This window comes from Ailuropoda melanoleuca, unplaced genomic scaffold, assembly GCF_002007445.2.
Source record: "Ailuropoda melanoleuca isolate Jingjing unplaced genomic scaffold, ASM200744v2 unplaced-scaffold11384, whole genome shotgun sequence".
Classification (NCBI taxonomy): Eukaryota; Metazoa; Chordata; class Mammalia; order Carnivora; family Ursidae; genus Ailuropoda; species Ailuropoda melanoleuca.
The window spans coordinates 406,472-424,285 of record NW_023179820.1 but is presented as its reverse complement, the minus strand read 5'-3'; the positions used below and the strand labels follow the sequence as shown (position 1 = coordinate 424,285).

At 38.7% G+C, this 17,814-nt stretch overlaps 1 protein-coding gene across 12 annotated transcripts in view; it reads right to left on the bottom strand.

Annotated features, from left to right (window-relative positions):
* SPIDR (scaffold protein involved in DNA repair) overlaps window positions 1-17,814 on the bottom strand; it is a 502,027-nt gene that overhangs the window by 305,458 nt on the left and 178,755 nt on the right. For all 12 annotated transcript variants that reach the window (XR_004622658.1, XM_034650137.1, XM_034650132.1 and 9 more), the window contains one exon: window positions 353-566. Coding sequence is in view for 11 of the 12 variants with exons in the window: in XM_034650137.1 (XP_034506028.1) it covers window positions 353-566 (214 nt within the window). In the remaining variant the exon portion in view is untranslated. The remainder of the gene's footprint in view (window positions 1-352; window positions 567-17,814) is intronic.

The window sequence follows — 17,814 nt, the reverse complement described above, 5'->3', positions numbered from 1 at the left end:
TAAATTAATGTGCATTATCATATTGTTACATAATGCCTCTTACTAAAATTATATTTCTAAGACAGACAAGAACAAAAACCACTAGATTTTATAAGACACCACTTAGATAGGAAGCTTGATATGGTCGTTTCTCCCACACCCCTCTGCCCTCAAATTATCAAAAATGTCCTGCCAAAAGTACAAACAAGCATTCAAATACAGTTTAGTGCTTCTGTTACATAAAATCTATCTCAAATTCTGGCTTCCTTCTCCTGGCATTTCTCTATAATAAGGTGACAAAAATGTTCATCATAAAAATATCTTTTGAGACAAACTCAGTTAGTAACTGCTGGAATCAGTTATTTTCACTCACCAGGGAGGGTAGATATGGATGATGTCCTGGGGATGTCCCCTGAGGTGGCGAGCAGTCTCCTTGGTGAACAGAACCTTCAGGCCAGTCCTGGGGGCTTTACCTCGAGAAGGGCTGTTGGCCTGCAGCCCTGCTAAATGCTCACACATGGCAACTTGGATGGTGCATTCCTCATGCAGCTCTAGAATTTTCACAATTAATGCACCAGATTTTCCACCTAGAAGGTGAAGGGAAAAAAATCAAAATGAAGTATAATAGACATATGGTCCAACTGTGAATAAAATGCCATGAAAAAAAGAACCACATTAAGATCGCTTTATTCACCTTGAGAAAATGGTTTGTGAACTTTGCAATGTACAGACTCTAACACACTCACTGTAACATCTTTTTAATCAAAATAACTTACATATTGCGTTTTAAGCAACATAAAAAATAGTCTTCCATCATAAAGAAACAGTCTTGAATACATAGAAGACTCAGACTCATCATTTCACAGAGAATGTTTTTACACCAAAACTTTTACTATTTTGATAACCACAACAAAGGGAGTAAGTCCACTTATTGATTCTTCTTATATGCTCCCTCCCGCTCACTACCTGCTTCGATTCTCTACTTTGGAAATGATGCAGTAGACTAGCTGGTTTCAACTGTTCCAATGGTCATAGAGATTAAAAGTAAGGATTTCTGAGGAATGCTGAATGTTAGGGCTCAAGATTTAAAAGACTGGAATTTAATCTGAATTTAAGTACTGGCTGTCTGATTAATTAAGTTCAGTCAAGTTAGATGGCATTTCAACACCTGTTTTCTCATGTGTAAAATGGGGATTATGTCACCTGCCTCAAGGAACATTTTTAAGAATTAAATGAGAGAAATGAGGTTGACAGTGTGTGTAACCTAAAACCCATATGTGTCCCAGAAACTGTCACAAGCATCAGGAGGCCTAAATAAGGATGCATACCTCAGTACTGTTTATAAGAGCAGAAAACTGGACCCAGCACAAATCAATAGGAGGAAGGGTAAACCATGTTCTGTGCATTCAACAGAACACCATGCAGAAGTTAGCAACAGTGGGTTGGGTCTATTTGTATCAGCACGGAGAGATCTTGAAAACAAGAGGGGATAAATAAGATAACGGAGAATATGATACCCATAATGCTATTTTTTTAAGCACAGAAAACAATAAAATATTGTTGCGAATACTTATGTGACACAAGTATATAAATAAGACTAGCGGGATACATAGAAACACATACCTAAGGAGAGGGAGAGGAGCATAACTCAGAATTTCACACTTATCTGTCATACTGTTTCTATTATAAAAATATGTGAATCAAAAAAGACAAAAGATTAAAATGTGTTATTAATTCCAGGAGGTTAAGTATACTTTCATTTTTCTATTATAGTGTTTTTTTAAGTAAAAAAATTAAATGAAATGAAATAACAAAAGCTAAGTGTCTAGCATAGTACCCTGCTAATAATAATAGACACTGATATGAGTGTTCTTTAGCACTTTAGCCAACTGGTTAAGAGTGAATAATAAAAATTAATATTTAAATAGCACAAATGTTTTAGTTATATAATTTAATTTCATTTCCATTTCTTTCTCCCCTTCTTCATCATCTTCCACTCACCCCTAATTTTCCATTCCTTCCTCTCTCTGAGGGCCAATAGCATGTGTTCACATGTTAAGCAAGGCCACACCACTGAGCACTATGTTGAACTGCTGTTTTCTAAGGTATGTACCTATCTTGCTACTATTTCTTGAGGTAAGGAAGGAAACAGAATGGGGGAAGGATATGAACAAGCACAATGTCAGGCTGGCTGGTACTAGTCACTACGGGGAGGGAAGTGGAGGAATGAAAACAAGTATTACAGAAAGGCACTAACTAGGCAGTAAGCATTGAGCCTCCTCTGCCACAATAGCTGTTACTTTAATAAAAAGTGGCTCGCCCTCAGTTGATGAACAAGAAAAGAAGTCAGGATAACATAAAGGTCACTCTGGTACAGACACCATTTTTCCCATGCAGGGCAGCCACAGCAGTGGGTGGAGAGTAGGGTCTTTAGCAGCAAAGCCCCTAGCTTTAGGGGCAGCACTAGCTACAGCAGCATTTGTGGACATATTTTACGAATTTTTAAAACTTCTACCTGTAGTCAGGGCTCATCCCTAAAACTGTGCAGTAGCCATGGAACCTCTCCCATCAACCAATTACAGCAGCTGCTGTTCTGAGCTCCAGGGCCCATGGAATCAGGTAGACGGCAGAGCACACCCTCTCGGCTCTGTGTGGCAGTGTCTGCCTGAGCTGTACAAGTTCTCAACTTGGGTACTAATTATTGTCTTGCGCAGCTCTGACTAAAAGTGAAACAGGTTTTCAGTGATCTGCCCAACCCTACAGTTCCCACAGACCTTGACAGATTGTATAAAGGCCAGACATTATAGAAACACACAATGTAGTTATTATAGCAGAAACACCTATATTTCTAAGATGAATCACACTGCTACTAACTACACTCTCCTTGAAGATTTTTATCATAAATCTTGGCATTATTCCTAAAACTATGGTTTCTGCTAAAGATACATAGCACTAAATAACTTGTAAAATAAACATGCTTCATGGTATTAACTATCACCACACCCCAGGCTCTGCAGCATAGAATAAACATACTTTTTTTTCTTAAAAGATTTTATTTATTTATTTATTTATTTATTTATTTATTTATAGCAAGAGACAGAACACGAGCATGAGCACGAGCTGGGGGAGGAAGCAGAGGGAGAGGGAGAAGCAGACTCCCCGCTGAGCAGGGAGCCCGACGCAGGGCTCCATCCCAGGACCGTGAGACCATGACCCGAGCAGAAGGCAGACACTTAATCAACTGAGCCACCTAGACACCCCCAGAATAAACATACTTAACGGTACTACCACTACAGCCCTGGTGTATTGTGGCACCACATAAGCATGCTGTTTGGTATTGCACTAAACACACTCTATGATATTACTACCACCACAGCCATGATGCAGTGCAGTATAGAAAACACATGCTTTATGGTAGTATCACTAGAACCCTGGCGTACTGCTGTGTAGAATAAACACCCCATACGGTATTGACTCTTCCCCCTTATGTACTACAGCATGGAATAAACACACTGTTTATCACCAAAGTCCTGGTGCACTGCAGCATGCCTGGTGACTTAAACAGGCTTGGTAAAGAATGTTGAGCAGTGCCATCTAGGCTGTACCACAGGGCTAGAACAACACAATGTTCCCCACAAAGCACTCTAAAGTCTCTCATAGAGAATGTCCTCTAACACAGCCTTAGGGAGAAACCAGTGGCCTGCCTTCCCTAAAGAAATTAAGGCAGCGTAATTTCCACTTTGTGTGAGGGATAAAAAAGTGAGAAGCAACCTAAGACAAACTGTGTATTTGGGGAAAGCTTTCAATCTAGGCATAAGAGACATTGGTTTTACAAGTGAAGATTAATTAAATGGGTGGTACATAAAAGGCATTTCTGTGCCAGAAAGGCAACATTTTGCATCAATGCTTGTAAGACTCAGTCAAAATATCATTTGCCCAGGAATGGATTGCTGAATCCCAGCCAGAAGCAACTATTCCTTCCCTTTCGAAATCTTCAAATATACCTTATCTATACTTACCTTCTTTTTAACAATGTCCTCATTTTTAAATGGAGACAGTATTAGCCATTCTCAAGAACACTGCAAACATCAAGAGATATAACACAGAAAGCCCGTAGTGCAGGGCCTGGTCCATCACTGTCAGTGTTATTAACTTTCCAAGGCATTTTCAAATCTATTATCATACTTGACCTACAATAACACTATGAAATAAGTAAGGAAGATATTAATCTTCCTTTTTGGCAGATAAGAAAACTAAAATGTTACTTGCTCACATGACTTTCTTATGATCAGAGAGAATTACTAGCAGGTCTAACCCTAGAAATTGAGTGTCCTTACAAGTCACAGACCAAAATGTCTCTCAGGTTAAATGCTGGTTAAATATAGGGAATTGTGAGTGATGCTTTTTTCCTACTTTAGTATGTTAAAACATAAGACTTGTTTAAAATGCAAAGAAAGCACATCCAGTTGAGAAATGGAGGCTCTCACTATGGCTGGACATGGTCAGATTGTCAACACTGATCACTGCATTGTGAAAGAAGAGGATAACTTTGTCACATTACCGAATACTTTAGAGTAAGCGCCACGAAGATCAAATGGAGAGCATGAATAGTAATATATAACACTGAAGACTTTAAACGAGTAAGGAAGAGGAATAAAAGGATTCATATAGAATGTATACCACAGGATATAGTAATTTCTATCCATATATATGAATAGCAGATAAAATAGTTCTTAGTTAAAAATGGAAAATATTTAACTTAAAGGCTAACTTTTGCCAAATGAACGTGTGAATGATTTACTTTATCAGCTAACTGCTCTCAAAAAAACGTGGTTTTAAATGACTAAGAGGCCACAAAAGAATCAAATAAATAAGAACAAAATGTATCTGAGACTCCTGGGTTAAATGACATTTTTGAAATATACAGGTATTTACTTGAAATACACAGGTAGCCAGGGTCCATTTACATGCAAAGTCAACTCCTAAGTAGGTTATGTTGATGAATTAATACGTATTATAATAACTTTCATGAGCATTTATATAAGAAATACTATACAGGGGCGCCTGAGTGGCACAGCGGTTAAGCGTCTGCCTTCGGCTCAGGGCGTGATCCCGGCATTCTGGGATCGAGCCCCACATCAGGCTCCTCTGCTATGAGCCTGCTTCTTCCTCTCCCACTCCCCTGCTTGTGTTCCCTCTCTCGCTGGCTGTCTCTATCTCTGTCAAATAAATAAATAAAATCTTAAAAAAAAAAAGAAATACTATACAAAAAATTAACAAAAATTATGCAAGAAAGTACCAAGTGAAATTAGTTAGCCTGTGGGATATTTAGATATTGATCCTCCTCTAGAGGACAGAAACGTCCGTAAGTGTTTCTAGGAGAAAAACTTTTCATAATATATTTGTTGCACTCTAAGTTATTCCATTTAATTAACTGAACATTAGCTACATAGTAATAAGGAATTTCGCCCTATATTATTCTTCTCTCTTTATCTTCATAGATTCCCATTAGACTAATCTATACAGCATCTTGCTTTAAAGTATATGGCATACTATTCTCTGAAACTGGTACTTTTTCTCCTCTTCAGACCAAATCATCAAAAGTGCCCACCATTCCTTTTTCCCTCAGTCCCGACCCATGTACTAATCTATTGTACATAACAATCTATTATACATAAGGCCCACTACGGTGCTCTTTTTAAGTATAAATTTAATAACAGTCACCCCTGTGCTTGCACCCTTCAATGGCTATCTACTAGATAAAATCCAAACTACTTTCCATTGTATAGAAAGGCCTTTGTTACTTATTATTTCTTGCTGCTCTAACCTCAAATTCCCCAGCTCTACTCAAGGATTTTTAATTATTTCAATAAGAAGGTGAAAACTAGACCATACTTTTTTTTTAATGTTTTTTTATTATATTATGTTAGTCACCATACAGTACATCCCTGGTTTCCGATGTAAAGCTCGATGCTTCATTAGTTGCATATAACACCCAGTGCGCCATGCAATACGCGCCCTCCTCACTACCCATCACCAGCCTATCCCATTCCCCCACCCCCCTCCCCTCTGAGGCCCTCAGTTTGTTTCTCAGAGTCCATAGTCTCTCATGCTTCATAGACCATACTTTTAAGAAAGAGTTTCATCATCATCTCCCAGGTGGACTCCCTGAACACAACTTTCTTTTTCCATCCAGCTGAGTTTATTACTCTCCTTTATGTCATCACTGTACCTCTTACTTACCAACATTTTCACACATAAAATGAATAGCTTTGTCTACTAAACTATGAACTCAGTCCTGTATCCGGATCAGTACCAATAAATATGTTTGAACTAAATGAACCCTGATACAAATTGATGTAAAGAACTTTGGGGAGTATTTTACTGGCCTTAATTTCACTGCAAATCAAGGTGATTTTAACTTACTTCCTCTTACCTAAACTGGATGTGATATGCATCAAGAGAATGCAAATTAACTATGATTCAAGTGATGCTCCAAGAAGAAAAATGCACACACAACACATTCCAAAATCAAATCCAAATGATGTATCTATTCACTGTTTGTATCTTATCACTGCTTTTTTCATTAATATGCACTGAAATCTGAATTGTATTTGTTTGTACATAATCATATTATCTTTTTTTTTTGAGAGGTTACAACTGTGCTCAATTTTACCAAGGATTCCCAAACATCTAGCAATATTATGCTCCTGTGAGTATTCAATGTGTGAGACTCCTATTAATTGCAATATTGCATTATTATTGTGTGTTAAATCAAAATTAGTTTTTGAGTAAATTTTATAAGCTGCCATCAGATTCATTTCGTAATTTCATGATAAAATTCAAAAAGCTCCAAGCAGGAGGTCTAGATTATAATACCCAAAAACTATATCCTGAAGAAATTCACATCTTTATCTTGTAAACAGCACAATTACTTTTTGTTTAAAATTTATGTTCTCCCATAAAATTTTAAGTCATCTGGCAATGATGAACAGACACATTTGTTAACCACAAGTGCTTACTGAACGATAAACAATTGTGCTTTCACTTCTTGATTCCACAATTTTTTTTGCCTTTTCACCCAGTTTAAAATATTCTTCTCCAAAAGCCACAATAATTCTAAGCATGAAACAGAAATCTGAAACACAAATCTTAAAAAAAAAAAAAAAAAAGACAATACTGACTGGACGATTGGATGTTCATCACAGTCTGTAGCAATGAGAACAATCATAATTTAGTAAAGCACACCAGCCACCTGCGGTCACAATGTCACAGTGCTACCACCAGGAATGTCACTGTGACTTGTTCTGCAGAGGTAGCCTGTACTGTTTTGAGAGAGGGTGAAGACGCAACAGAAGGTCCAATTTTTTAAGAAATCCACTAAGAAAAAGTATACAAAGGTTCCAGGAAGACAGCAGATCCCTAAGCGAAGTTTATACAAAACTGGACAGGAAGGGGTACTTTGGATTCATATGTTGAAGACCTAACAGTGTGGCTGTGTTTGGAGACAGGACCTCCAAGAAAGTAACTGAAGTTGAATGACTGATCTGAGCCCTGATAGGTTTAGTGTCCTTGCAAGACGAAACACCAGAAATCTCCATCTTCCTCTACCAAGCATAGAGAAAAGGCCACAAGAGCACACAGCCAGAGAGCTGCTACCTACAAACAAGGAAGAGCAAAGCTCCTCACTAGAAATTGACCATGATGGAACCCTGAACTTGGACTTCTAGAATTATGAGAAAAAAATTTCTGTTGTTTAAGCCACACAGTCTATGGTATTTTGTTATGGCAGCTCAAGCTAGGTACTGCTGTAACAAGTACCTAAAAATGTGGCAGTAGCTTTAGAGCTGGGTAACGGGTAGAGGCTGGAGGAGTTTTGAGGTACATTCTAGAAATATGTATGTTAAGGATAATTCTGGTGAGGTATCAAACAGAAATGAGGAGGAGATTACTAGAAACTGGAGGAAAGGAGATTGCTATGAACTGAATGTTTGTATCCCACCAAAGTTCATATGTTGAGGTCCTAATCCCTAATGGTGGTGTTTAGAGGTAGGGCTTTCAGAAATAATGAAGTCATGAGGACGGAGCTCTAATGAATGGGACTGGTCCCTTACAATGAGAGACACAAGAGAGATGATCTCTCTCTGCCACTGAGGATACAGCAAGAAGGTGGCCATCTACAAACCAGAAAGTTGGCTTTCACCAGGAACTAAATCTACTGGCACCTTGAACTTGGACTTTCCAGTACTGTGAGAATTAAATACCCGTTGTTTAAGTCACCCAGTCTATGGTATTTTGTTATAGCAGCCCAAACTGATTAAGACAACAATTTTTGTTATAAAGTGGCAAAGAACTCAGCTGAACTGTGTTCTAGTGTTCTGTTTTGTTTTTTTATTTATTTGTCAGAGAGAGTGAGAGAGCACAAGCAGGGGGAGTGGCAGGCAGAGGGAGAGACAGAAGCAGGCTCCCCACTGAGCAAGGAGCCAATGTGGGGCTCGATCCCAGGACCCTGGGATCATGACCTGAGCTGAAGGCAGTTGCTTAACCGACTGAGCCACCCTGACGCCCCTGACCAAGTGTTTGTAGAAGACAGAACTTGTGAGCCACAAGATCGGATATTCAGCAGAGATTTCCAACTAAAACGTGAAATATATAGCCTGCATCCTCCTGACTTCTTAAGAGTAAAATTCGAGAGGAGAGAGATGAATTGAAGAAGGAATTGTTAAGCAAAAAAGGAAGCAACACTTCAAGACTTGGAAAATTCTCAGCCTGGCCATATTGCAAAAAATGAGAAAGCATGTTGGAAGAGAACACCAAGGGTGTGGCTAACTATCACTTGATAAAGAGACTGTGGGATGTATGAGCAAAAACACTGCCATTTGAATTGAAGGAGATGTACACCAGAAGGAATGAAAGAAGGCTGTCAGACTTCTTACATTCTGCAGAACAGGGCAATAGGGCTATTCTTTTGTGAATGTGCATCATCCTTCAAAAAAGGGAAGAATGACTCCAACGGCGCTGAGGAGATCATCAGGGCTGCCACTCACCACTGGCCCAGGGGGCAACGCTGATTATTTCTCCTGGTTTCCAAAGTATGGGTCTACCTTTTTGGTTTAGGTGGGCCAAAATGCCCCTTCTTTGCCTCAGTGGTGAGGTCTTTGCAGACAGCCTTAAGGGTGCAAGGCCCCACAGAGCCATGGGGGTAATCCTGACATCCCAGTAGACCTGGAGAGCAGAGCACTGAATCAAAGGGAATTTTCCTGAACCTTAAAATCTAATGGAATTTTCCATGGTAATTTTTGGACTTACTTGAGACTTATCACCCCTTTCTTCCTTCCTATTTCTTTCTTTTGGAAACCTGTCCCAGCATTGCATTTGGAAGCACATTAACTTGTCTGGTTTCATAGGCTCATAGCTATTGAGGAATTATGCCACTGGACAAATGATACCTAGACTCCCACCCACCTCTGATTTAGACGACATTAGACATTAGATTTGGACATTAGATTTTAGAGTTAATACTGGACATTAGATTTTAGAGTTAATACTGGAATGAATTAAGACTTTCAGGGTTGTTGGGATGAAATGAATGTATTTTGCATGTGAGAAGGGCATTAATTTTGTGAGGACTCGGGCAAAATGCTTTGGACTGAATGTGTCCCCCTAAATACATATGTGAAGCCCTAACCCTAACCTCCCATGTAGCTATATTTAGAGATGGTGCTTCTAAGAAAGGAATTAAGGTTAAATGAGGTCATAAAGATGGGGGCGCAGATTCATTAGGATTAGTGTCCTTATAAGAAGACGCACCAGCAATCTGTCTTTCCTTTTGTACACAAACAGGTCATGTGAGCACACAGCTAGATGCAGCTGTCTATAATCCAGGAAGAAAGCTCTCACTGGGACTGGATCATGGGGGTTGACACCCTGATCTTAGAATTCCAGCCTCTAAAACTGAGAGAAGTAAATGTCTGTGGTGTAAGACCCCTGGTCTGTGGCACTTTGTTGTGGCAACCTGGGCTGACGGACGCAGGGGCCATTACAGGTTAACCTTTCCAAGGAGTGAAGTGTATAGGACCACTGAATGTGCAAACTGCCCCTTCCACTCTGAGTACTCTCAAAGCAAGGTCCTCTTTATTTAAAAAACTTCCTCATTTAAAACACCTTATTTCATAACACTATAGGTAATATTTTTGGCCCATAAAATAGGTTTTAAGTGGTGTCCAAAAATCACACTGAAAACAACTTTTAAAAGACTTTAAGGCTAAAGAGAAAAGTACAGAAATAGATATCTAAATATCTCTTCTTTAAATGTAACATCAACTGAAAAATAAATGTGTTCAGAAAAATTTCAGGAATCATTAAATAGCAACTTACTAATTACAGATGATTAGAAGAATGCTCTAGAGTTTAGAGGCTCACACCCACCATCCTCTAAACAATACTGAGGAAGGCCAGAACTGCATGTGCATCTGTACAAAACAGCACACCCTCTGCATGTGGGAACACTATAAATCTCTGTAGCAAAAAGAGCTGAAAATACACTTATTGATACATTAATAGAAGCCAGGGTACCACTACTGCCATGTTATTCTTGATACTTATTCCATATCAACCCTCAACCCTCTCCCCCGCTGTAGTAACTATTAATAAAGGATATTCTAATAACGACTTCTAATTCATTAGTTAAGTCACTTTATATTAGGTCAAAATGGGTAAAATCTACAATTAACCAAAGCAGTGCACGTCCTAACGAGTACAGCAAACTCACAACTACCAAACAAAAGTAGGTATTTTAGTCTTGGGTGCTCTTTTCAACAACATTATAACAAACACTAACAGGGGAGAGGGGAGAAAAGAAGAGAAATTAGCTTAAGGGTTAAAATGAGATGATGTCATGAAAGTGCCTCTCACAAAGGCATGCAGTAAGAGACCAGAGAGTTCCAATCATGGAAAAACTGCAAGGGATGTAAAACACGTACAGGGACTCCTTAGTGAAAAATGCTCAGAGCGCCTTTACATGGAAACACCACAAAAGACAAGGTAAAATAGCAAGATAGGATTTTATTTATTATTTATTTTTTTAAGATTTTATTTATTTATTTGAGAGAGAGAGAGAAGAAGAGAGGGAGAGCACAGAGGGAGAGGGAGAAGCAGGCTCCCTGCTGAGCAGAGAGCCCGATGTGGGACTTGATCCCAGGACCCTGAGATCATGACCCATGGGTGACTGAGCCACCCAGGTGCCCCAAAACAGAATTTTAATAGTAGAAAAAACCCAAGGCCTAACTGAATCAACTCTCATCAGTAAAGAAAGTGAAGCACAGATCACATGACCCACATAGGCTTTTGGCTCTGGCAGAGCTGGGACCAAAACCACATCTCCCTACTAGGACCATGTTTGCACTCAGATGTCATGTAATGTTTTTAAATTCACCACTGACATTTATTTATTTATTTCATAAACACTTCCTGAGTTACCAGGCACCGACTGGAGTTGCTAGGTAAGCCCTATATATTTTTGTAGCACTCTGCTCAGTTATTATTTACTTATACTTCATACAATTCCAGTATAACAAGATACTGGCAGTAAAATTACAAGAAGAGAAAAGCATATTAGGCCCAGTAGCCAAACATATCATGAAGGACATAGCTAACTCACGAAGGAAGTAGTTAGTGTGCAGGAAGTAGTCAGTACCCTGCACACATGTGGAGTAGCACAGAAAAGTGGGCAGTGGGAAATGAGACTACATCAGGTAGGCTGGGCACATGACCAAAAATGCCACACAAGACAGCTTAAAGGTGGTAAACACTTACTCCAAGAACAAGAAGCACTCAAAAGAAATCTCTTACAGCAGAAGTGTGAAACTATCAGATTTGCCTTTTAGGATGATGACCCTGATAGGCTGAAAATGAGGAAAGGTCAGTGGCAGGGAGACCAGATGGAAACTGACACAATCATCCAGGCATGAGGGAATTTGAGCCTTAACTAGTAGCAAATGGGATAAATGAAGAGATCTGACTTAAAAGACAGTTCTGAGGCTGAATCACCAAAATCTAGGGGTGAGATGGATTGAAAAACATGTACAAGAAAGTCCAACTGAAAACTGCTCAATTAATAGAACAGGGAAGGCAAGTGCTGGGGTATACTGTGTCTGTGGAACCTGTAGGATTCTTAGGTGCTGGTGGGGCTGGGGCTAGGCCAAGAAGGCAGCAGGACACAGAATTATCAAACCTTCCAGCAGTCCTTGAGGAGGCAGCATGGAGATCCTCAATTACCCATCAAAGACACATAGGACAGGAAGAGGGCCAGGACAGAAGTCTGAGGAACATGTGCTGGGGCTGCACACAAAAGAGTAGCCAGTAAAGAACCACGAAGGAAAATGAACATGGGAAGAGGCAAACCAGGAGGGAGCGCTGTCCTTAAAGCTAGGGTGACCAGCTTGTGTGAGTGCTGCAGAAAGAGGGCCTCCTGGCCACTCTTTTAAATCACTATCACAATATAAGAACACAGCTTCCAATTTTTTACAACTTTACAAGGCATTTTACTAATTCAAGAACTTGTTTATTCTGTTTGCAGGCTGAAAAGGTTCCTATTTGGTAAGAGAAAAATTTACAACTGCATCTGTTCAGAAAGATAGGTAGGACTGTGTGATAAGCAGGCGCCCACTCTTAGAGCACCTTCTTTCAGTAGATTCACACTAGCTACCAGAGCAGTGCTACCTGGCACTCTTCCTTGCCAATCTCTACTGGAAGATGAGGAAAAGACAAGTCTGGGCTTGTACTTTCAGTCTTGTCTTCTCCAAGCAACAGGATCCCAAGTCGAAAACCTATAACCCCTCTGAAAATAAAAATGAGCTGAAGAAATATGGAAAACTAGATTGGCGGAAAGGTTAAGACGACACACACAGATTTCACAGTGTGATACTGAACTAGGCTAGAGAGTAAAAATGACAATTGTTCAAGAAAGCCAAAAAAAAAAAAAAAAAAAAAAAGCTGCCCTGCCACTATCAATACTTTCCTAAAGGCTGAAATCAGGGTTTTTAAGATGTAGATAACATTCATCATTGACAAGGTCCCAAATGAACACTGTGAATGAATTTTTATTTATTGAACCACATATGGGATTCAACAGGAAACATGTTTTACCTACTACATAATTCATTCAGAATGGGCTAACTGTGCAATCTTATTTTTGGATCATTTACAAGAGAAAACAGAAATAAAGATTCTTTTAAACCACAGGCCTATGAGAAAACAATCTTAAAACTGTAAACTACTATTTTTCTTTTCATATAAAAAGAAAAGGAGCCAGCATAGATTAAGAAAATCTACAGGGAAACTGAAAGTATCATTGAATTCTGCTGTGTCACCAAACCACATTTTATAGATTTTTTACACAGAAAAATTCACAAGAAATAATTTATTTCTAAGAAATGAAGGTAAAAATGGATGTGGCAGAAGCAGCTAAGGTGTGACAGATACATTAGCCAGAGAGCTGAGTTTGGTATTAAGCATTCCTTCCCCCATTTCTCAGATCCCATCATTTATTTTTAATAAAGTTATGAAATAACATTATGAAAGTCAAATATAAACTCTTTACTCCTCTGTTAACTTATACTTAAAATGATCATTGGAAATTATAGTTATTTAGGACATGAAATCTGAAACAATGAACAAACTAATATCACAGTTTGTTTCCTGACTTGACTACCTCAGCCTAGAGTACTCATGTGAATTCTTCTTGCATATGATGGCAAAGAGCCATGTTAAATACCATGGCTATAGAAAAATGCAGGTAGGGGTAGAAAAGAAAAAATAAAGCTTAGACATCTAATTGGCCATCTGGTTTTACTGGCTACAGGGAAGCTGAAGATAATCCAGACAGAGCTCCCTTGACCCCAAAGGAAAGGGGAAGTAAAGAAAAGGAACTACAGCAAACCTCTCCAGCCAAATTGGAATTGACCCACACTGAGTAGGTCATAGCAGTGTCCCTTCAATTGAAACTAGGGTGGTAAATAAGGTAGATCAGAGAGTTTAAGGAAAAAAAAAACTTAAATGACTTTTTAAAGACTCCGGATGACAAAACTAACGCTTCTTCAATCCATGTCATTCTCATTCTGTAAAACTAAATAAACATACATTGTTTTATAAACTTGTCCTATTATGCCCCAAAACCCCTATGTCCCTACAGAAACAAAATATTTAAAAGGCATAAAATATTGCCCAAAATCAGACAAATTAAATGAATAACTCATCACAACTCTCTTTCCTAACTTTAAAAACACAGCTACAGGAGACTTAGATGAAATCATATGTACTTACTAACAATTATTTTTCATCTAAATAAATGGCTCTTAATTTGCCAATCAACTTGCTTTGGTAGAAATAATCAGCCTAACACTTTCTACCCCAAATTATTCTTTAACTATGAGACAATACTGCAGCAAAGAAATTAGGTAGGTCTTTTAGACACGCATATATCCACACGGGATTCTTGACTCTTCTTCCTGCTTGCACCACTGTTTCTGTATAGAAAATGCTGGCCCTGACATTCCTTCTTCCTCTCTTCAGTGAGTCTGAAAAATGACCCCATTTTCAGGGGTTCCCCAGCTTCAGAGGGGCCCCTTCAAAGCAATGAGAAAGAGGCAGGGGCCATATTTCTGGCTGCCTGTTCTCAACAAGGTCAATGGGACCCTACTTCTGAGGTCCTGCAGCCACTACTCCTGGGCTTGGCCAGAGGGACTCTGGGGGCAGTGGGTGACCTCAGGGCCAGTGTTCTTCCAATCTCAGCCATCCTTTGCACCAGGAGCAGAGAAATGCCTGTGTAAGGTTTGTGCCGGTAACAAGGAGAGCCCCAGGAGGAGTGCCTAATGGGAAACTGTAGTGTTAGAGATTACAAAACCAAGCCTCCGAGCTTGTTCACAGCTGATCATGATCAGGGACAAACAACACCTTATACTCTGCCTTTTGAAAACCTGCCTCACTGGAAAAACCAGGCTCATTATTGAGCTATTCACCTCCTGATACAATGGTACACATTTTAGTAGTTCATAAGTAAAATCCAGGGTGCTATTTGCTACTTCACATTTTTCTCCCTTCTTCTTTAATTAAAAAAGCAGTATGTTCGATTTTGATACATTTTTTTCTATTATAGAAGAAATCCTGTCCCAACAATTTTGCTTTATTTTTATTCTTTTAGATTTTATTTATGTACTTATTTGAGAGAGAGAGAGACACAGAGAGAGAGCGCGCGCAAGCAGGGGCAGCAGCAGAGGGAGAGGGAGAAGCAGGCTCCCTGACCAGACAAGGGACTTGATCCCAGGACCTGAGCCGAAGGCAGACACTTAACTCACTGAGCCACCCAGTCACTCCTCAACACCTTTGCCAATGATAACCTTTGTTAATGGTTTTCTACAATGTATTTTATAATATTTACTAATACTACCAAACTGTTATACAATGTGAAGAAAGCCTAAAACCATTAGTTAGAGTTGTTCCACAACACTATCCCGAGTATTTTATTATAGTTAATCATCAGCACAAGGAATAGTATATGGATTCTTTCAATTTCTCTTGAAATTGTATAAATAAAATATTCTTCAAGGAGTAATTCACTATAGTCATTCTCTCTACAATTCCTAAGGAGTAATATACTTTATTCCTTCTGGTTTTGGTGTTTCTTCTGATTTTCCAAAAAGCACTTCAATAAGTAAAATTTTATAGACATTATTAAAACATCTTCAAGTGTAAAATACTGTTTTGTTTCCTTCTAAAGAATAAAGTTTACTATTTTAAATAAGGAAGCAAGAAAAAATTAATTATAGGGGCGCCTGGGTGGCACAGTGGTTAAAGCGTCTGCCTTCGGCTCAGGGCGTGATCCCAGCATTGTGGGATCGAGCCCCACGTCAGGCTCCTCCGCTATGAGCCTGCTTCTTCCTCCCACTCCCCCTGCTTGTGTTCCCTCTCTCGCTGGCTGTCTCTATCTCTGTCGAATAAATAAATAAAATCTTAAAAAAAAAAAAAAGAAAAAATTAATTATAATGCTATAACGGGGTCAGACAGCTGTGTCAGTGGTGGAAGCATTTATGTTGCTTAATAAAACTTGAATAATAAGAGTAATGGTGGTTGTAGTGGTATTTACTTTATATGTACAAATTAAGCTGCACGTCTACGTTTCCTGGTCTTTTTTCTTTGTGTTATGTTTCAACACAAAATATAATTTAAGCAAAGGAAATATTCACATGGTAAAAAGGCATTTAAATAAAAATTCTGTTGCATCCTGGATTTTCCAAAGGTTTAAATTGTACTTTTATATTTCACTGCCTGAATATAATATATACTAAGTAAACTGCCTCTTATTGGGCCTCAATACTAACGTAAAGAAATCCTTCAATTATAATGATTTTGCACAAAAGGAAAAACACTTCAAATATGGGCTATTCAGGCCAACAGGCACATGAAAAGATGTACAACATCACTAATAACTAGGGAAATGAAAATCAAAACCACGGTGAGATACCACCTCGCACCTGTTCGAATGGCTAGCATCAAAAAGAAAAATAACAAATGCTGCCAAGGATGTGGAGAAAAGGAAAGCCTTGTGCACTGTTGGTGGGGATATAAATTGGTATAACCACTGTGGAAAACAGTACAGAGGTTCCTCAAAAAAATTAAAAACAGAGGGGTGCCAAGGTGGCTCAGTTGGTTAAGGGTATGCCTTCGGCTCAGGTCATGATCTCAGGGTCCTGGGATCGAGGCCCTCCTCGAGCTCCCTGCCCAGCAGGGAGTCTGCTTCTCCCTCTCCCTCTCCCTCTGCCCCCAACTTGCTCTCTTATTCTACAATAAATAAATAAAATCTTTAAAAAAAAATTAAAAATAGAAATACCATATGATCCAGCAATTCTACTTCTGGGTATTTATTCAAAGAAAGTGAAAACATAAACTTGAAAAGATATCTGCACCCCCATGTTCATACCAGAATTATTTACAATAGTGGAGATATGGAAACTACCTGTGTCCATCAATAGATGAATGGATGAAGAAAATGTGGTATGTGTATATGTATATCTATACATGCATACACGCACACACACAATGGATATACATACATATATGTGTATATATATATGAATGGAATGCTAATGGAATACTATTCAGCTATAAAAAGGAAATATCCTGCCATTTGTGACAACATGGATGGACCCTGAGGGCATTATACTATGTGAAATAAGTCAAAGAAAAATATTGTATGATCTCACCAATATGTGGAATCCAAAAAAATTTTAAAAACAAAAAATACCCAAATTCACAGAGAAAGAAATCAGATTTGTCGTTACCAGAGGTGGAAGGGAGCAAGCACACACATGCATGTGCATGTGCGGTGTGTGTGTGTGCGTGTGTGTGTGTGTGTGTGTAAGGGCAATTGGATGAAGATTATCAAAAGGCATAAACTTCCAGTTTTAAGATATATAAGTACTAGTGATGTAACCTACAAAAGTGACCACATCTAAGGCTAAAACAGTAAATCCTAATAGTTCTCATCATAAGAAAAGAATAGTTTTTCTTTTTATTTTTTTTATATCTATATAAGAAGATAGATATTAACTGAACTTATTGTGGAATCGTTTTATGATATTTGTATGACAAATATTTATGCTGTACACCTTAAACTGATACATTGCTTTTCTCAATGAAACTGGGGAAAAGATAGAAACAGGAAAAAATTGAGCCTTCAAAATCTCAGTTAAACAAAATATAATTTTTCTGGCAAAAATTAATAAAGAACAAAGCCTCCAATGTCTCATAATTAGTTAGCCATCTTCCTTTGACAATCTG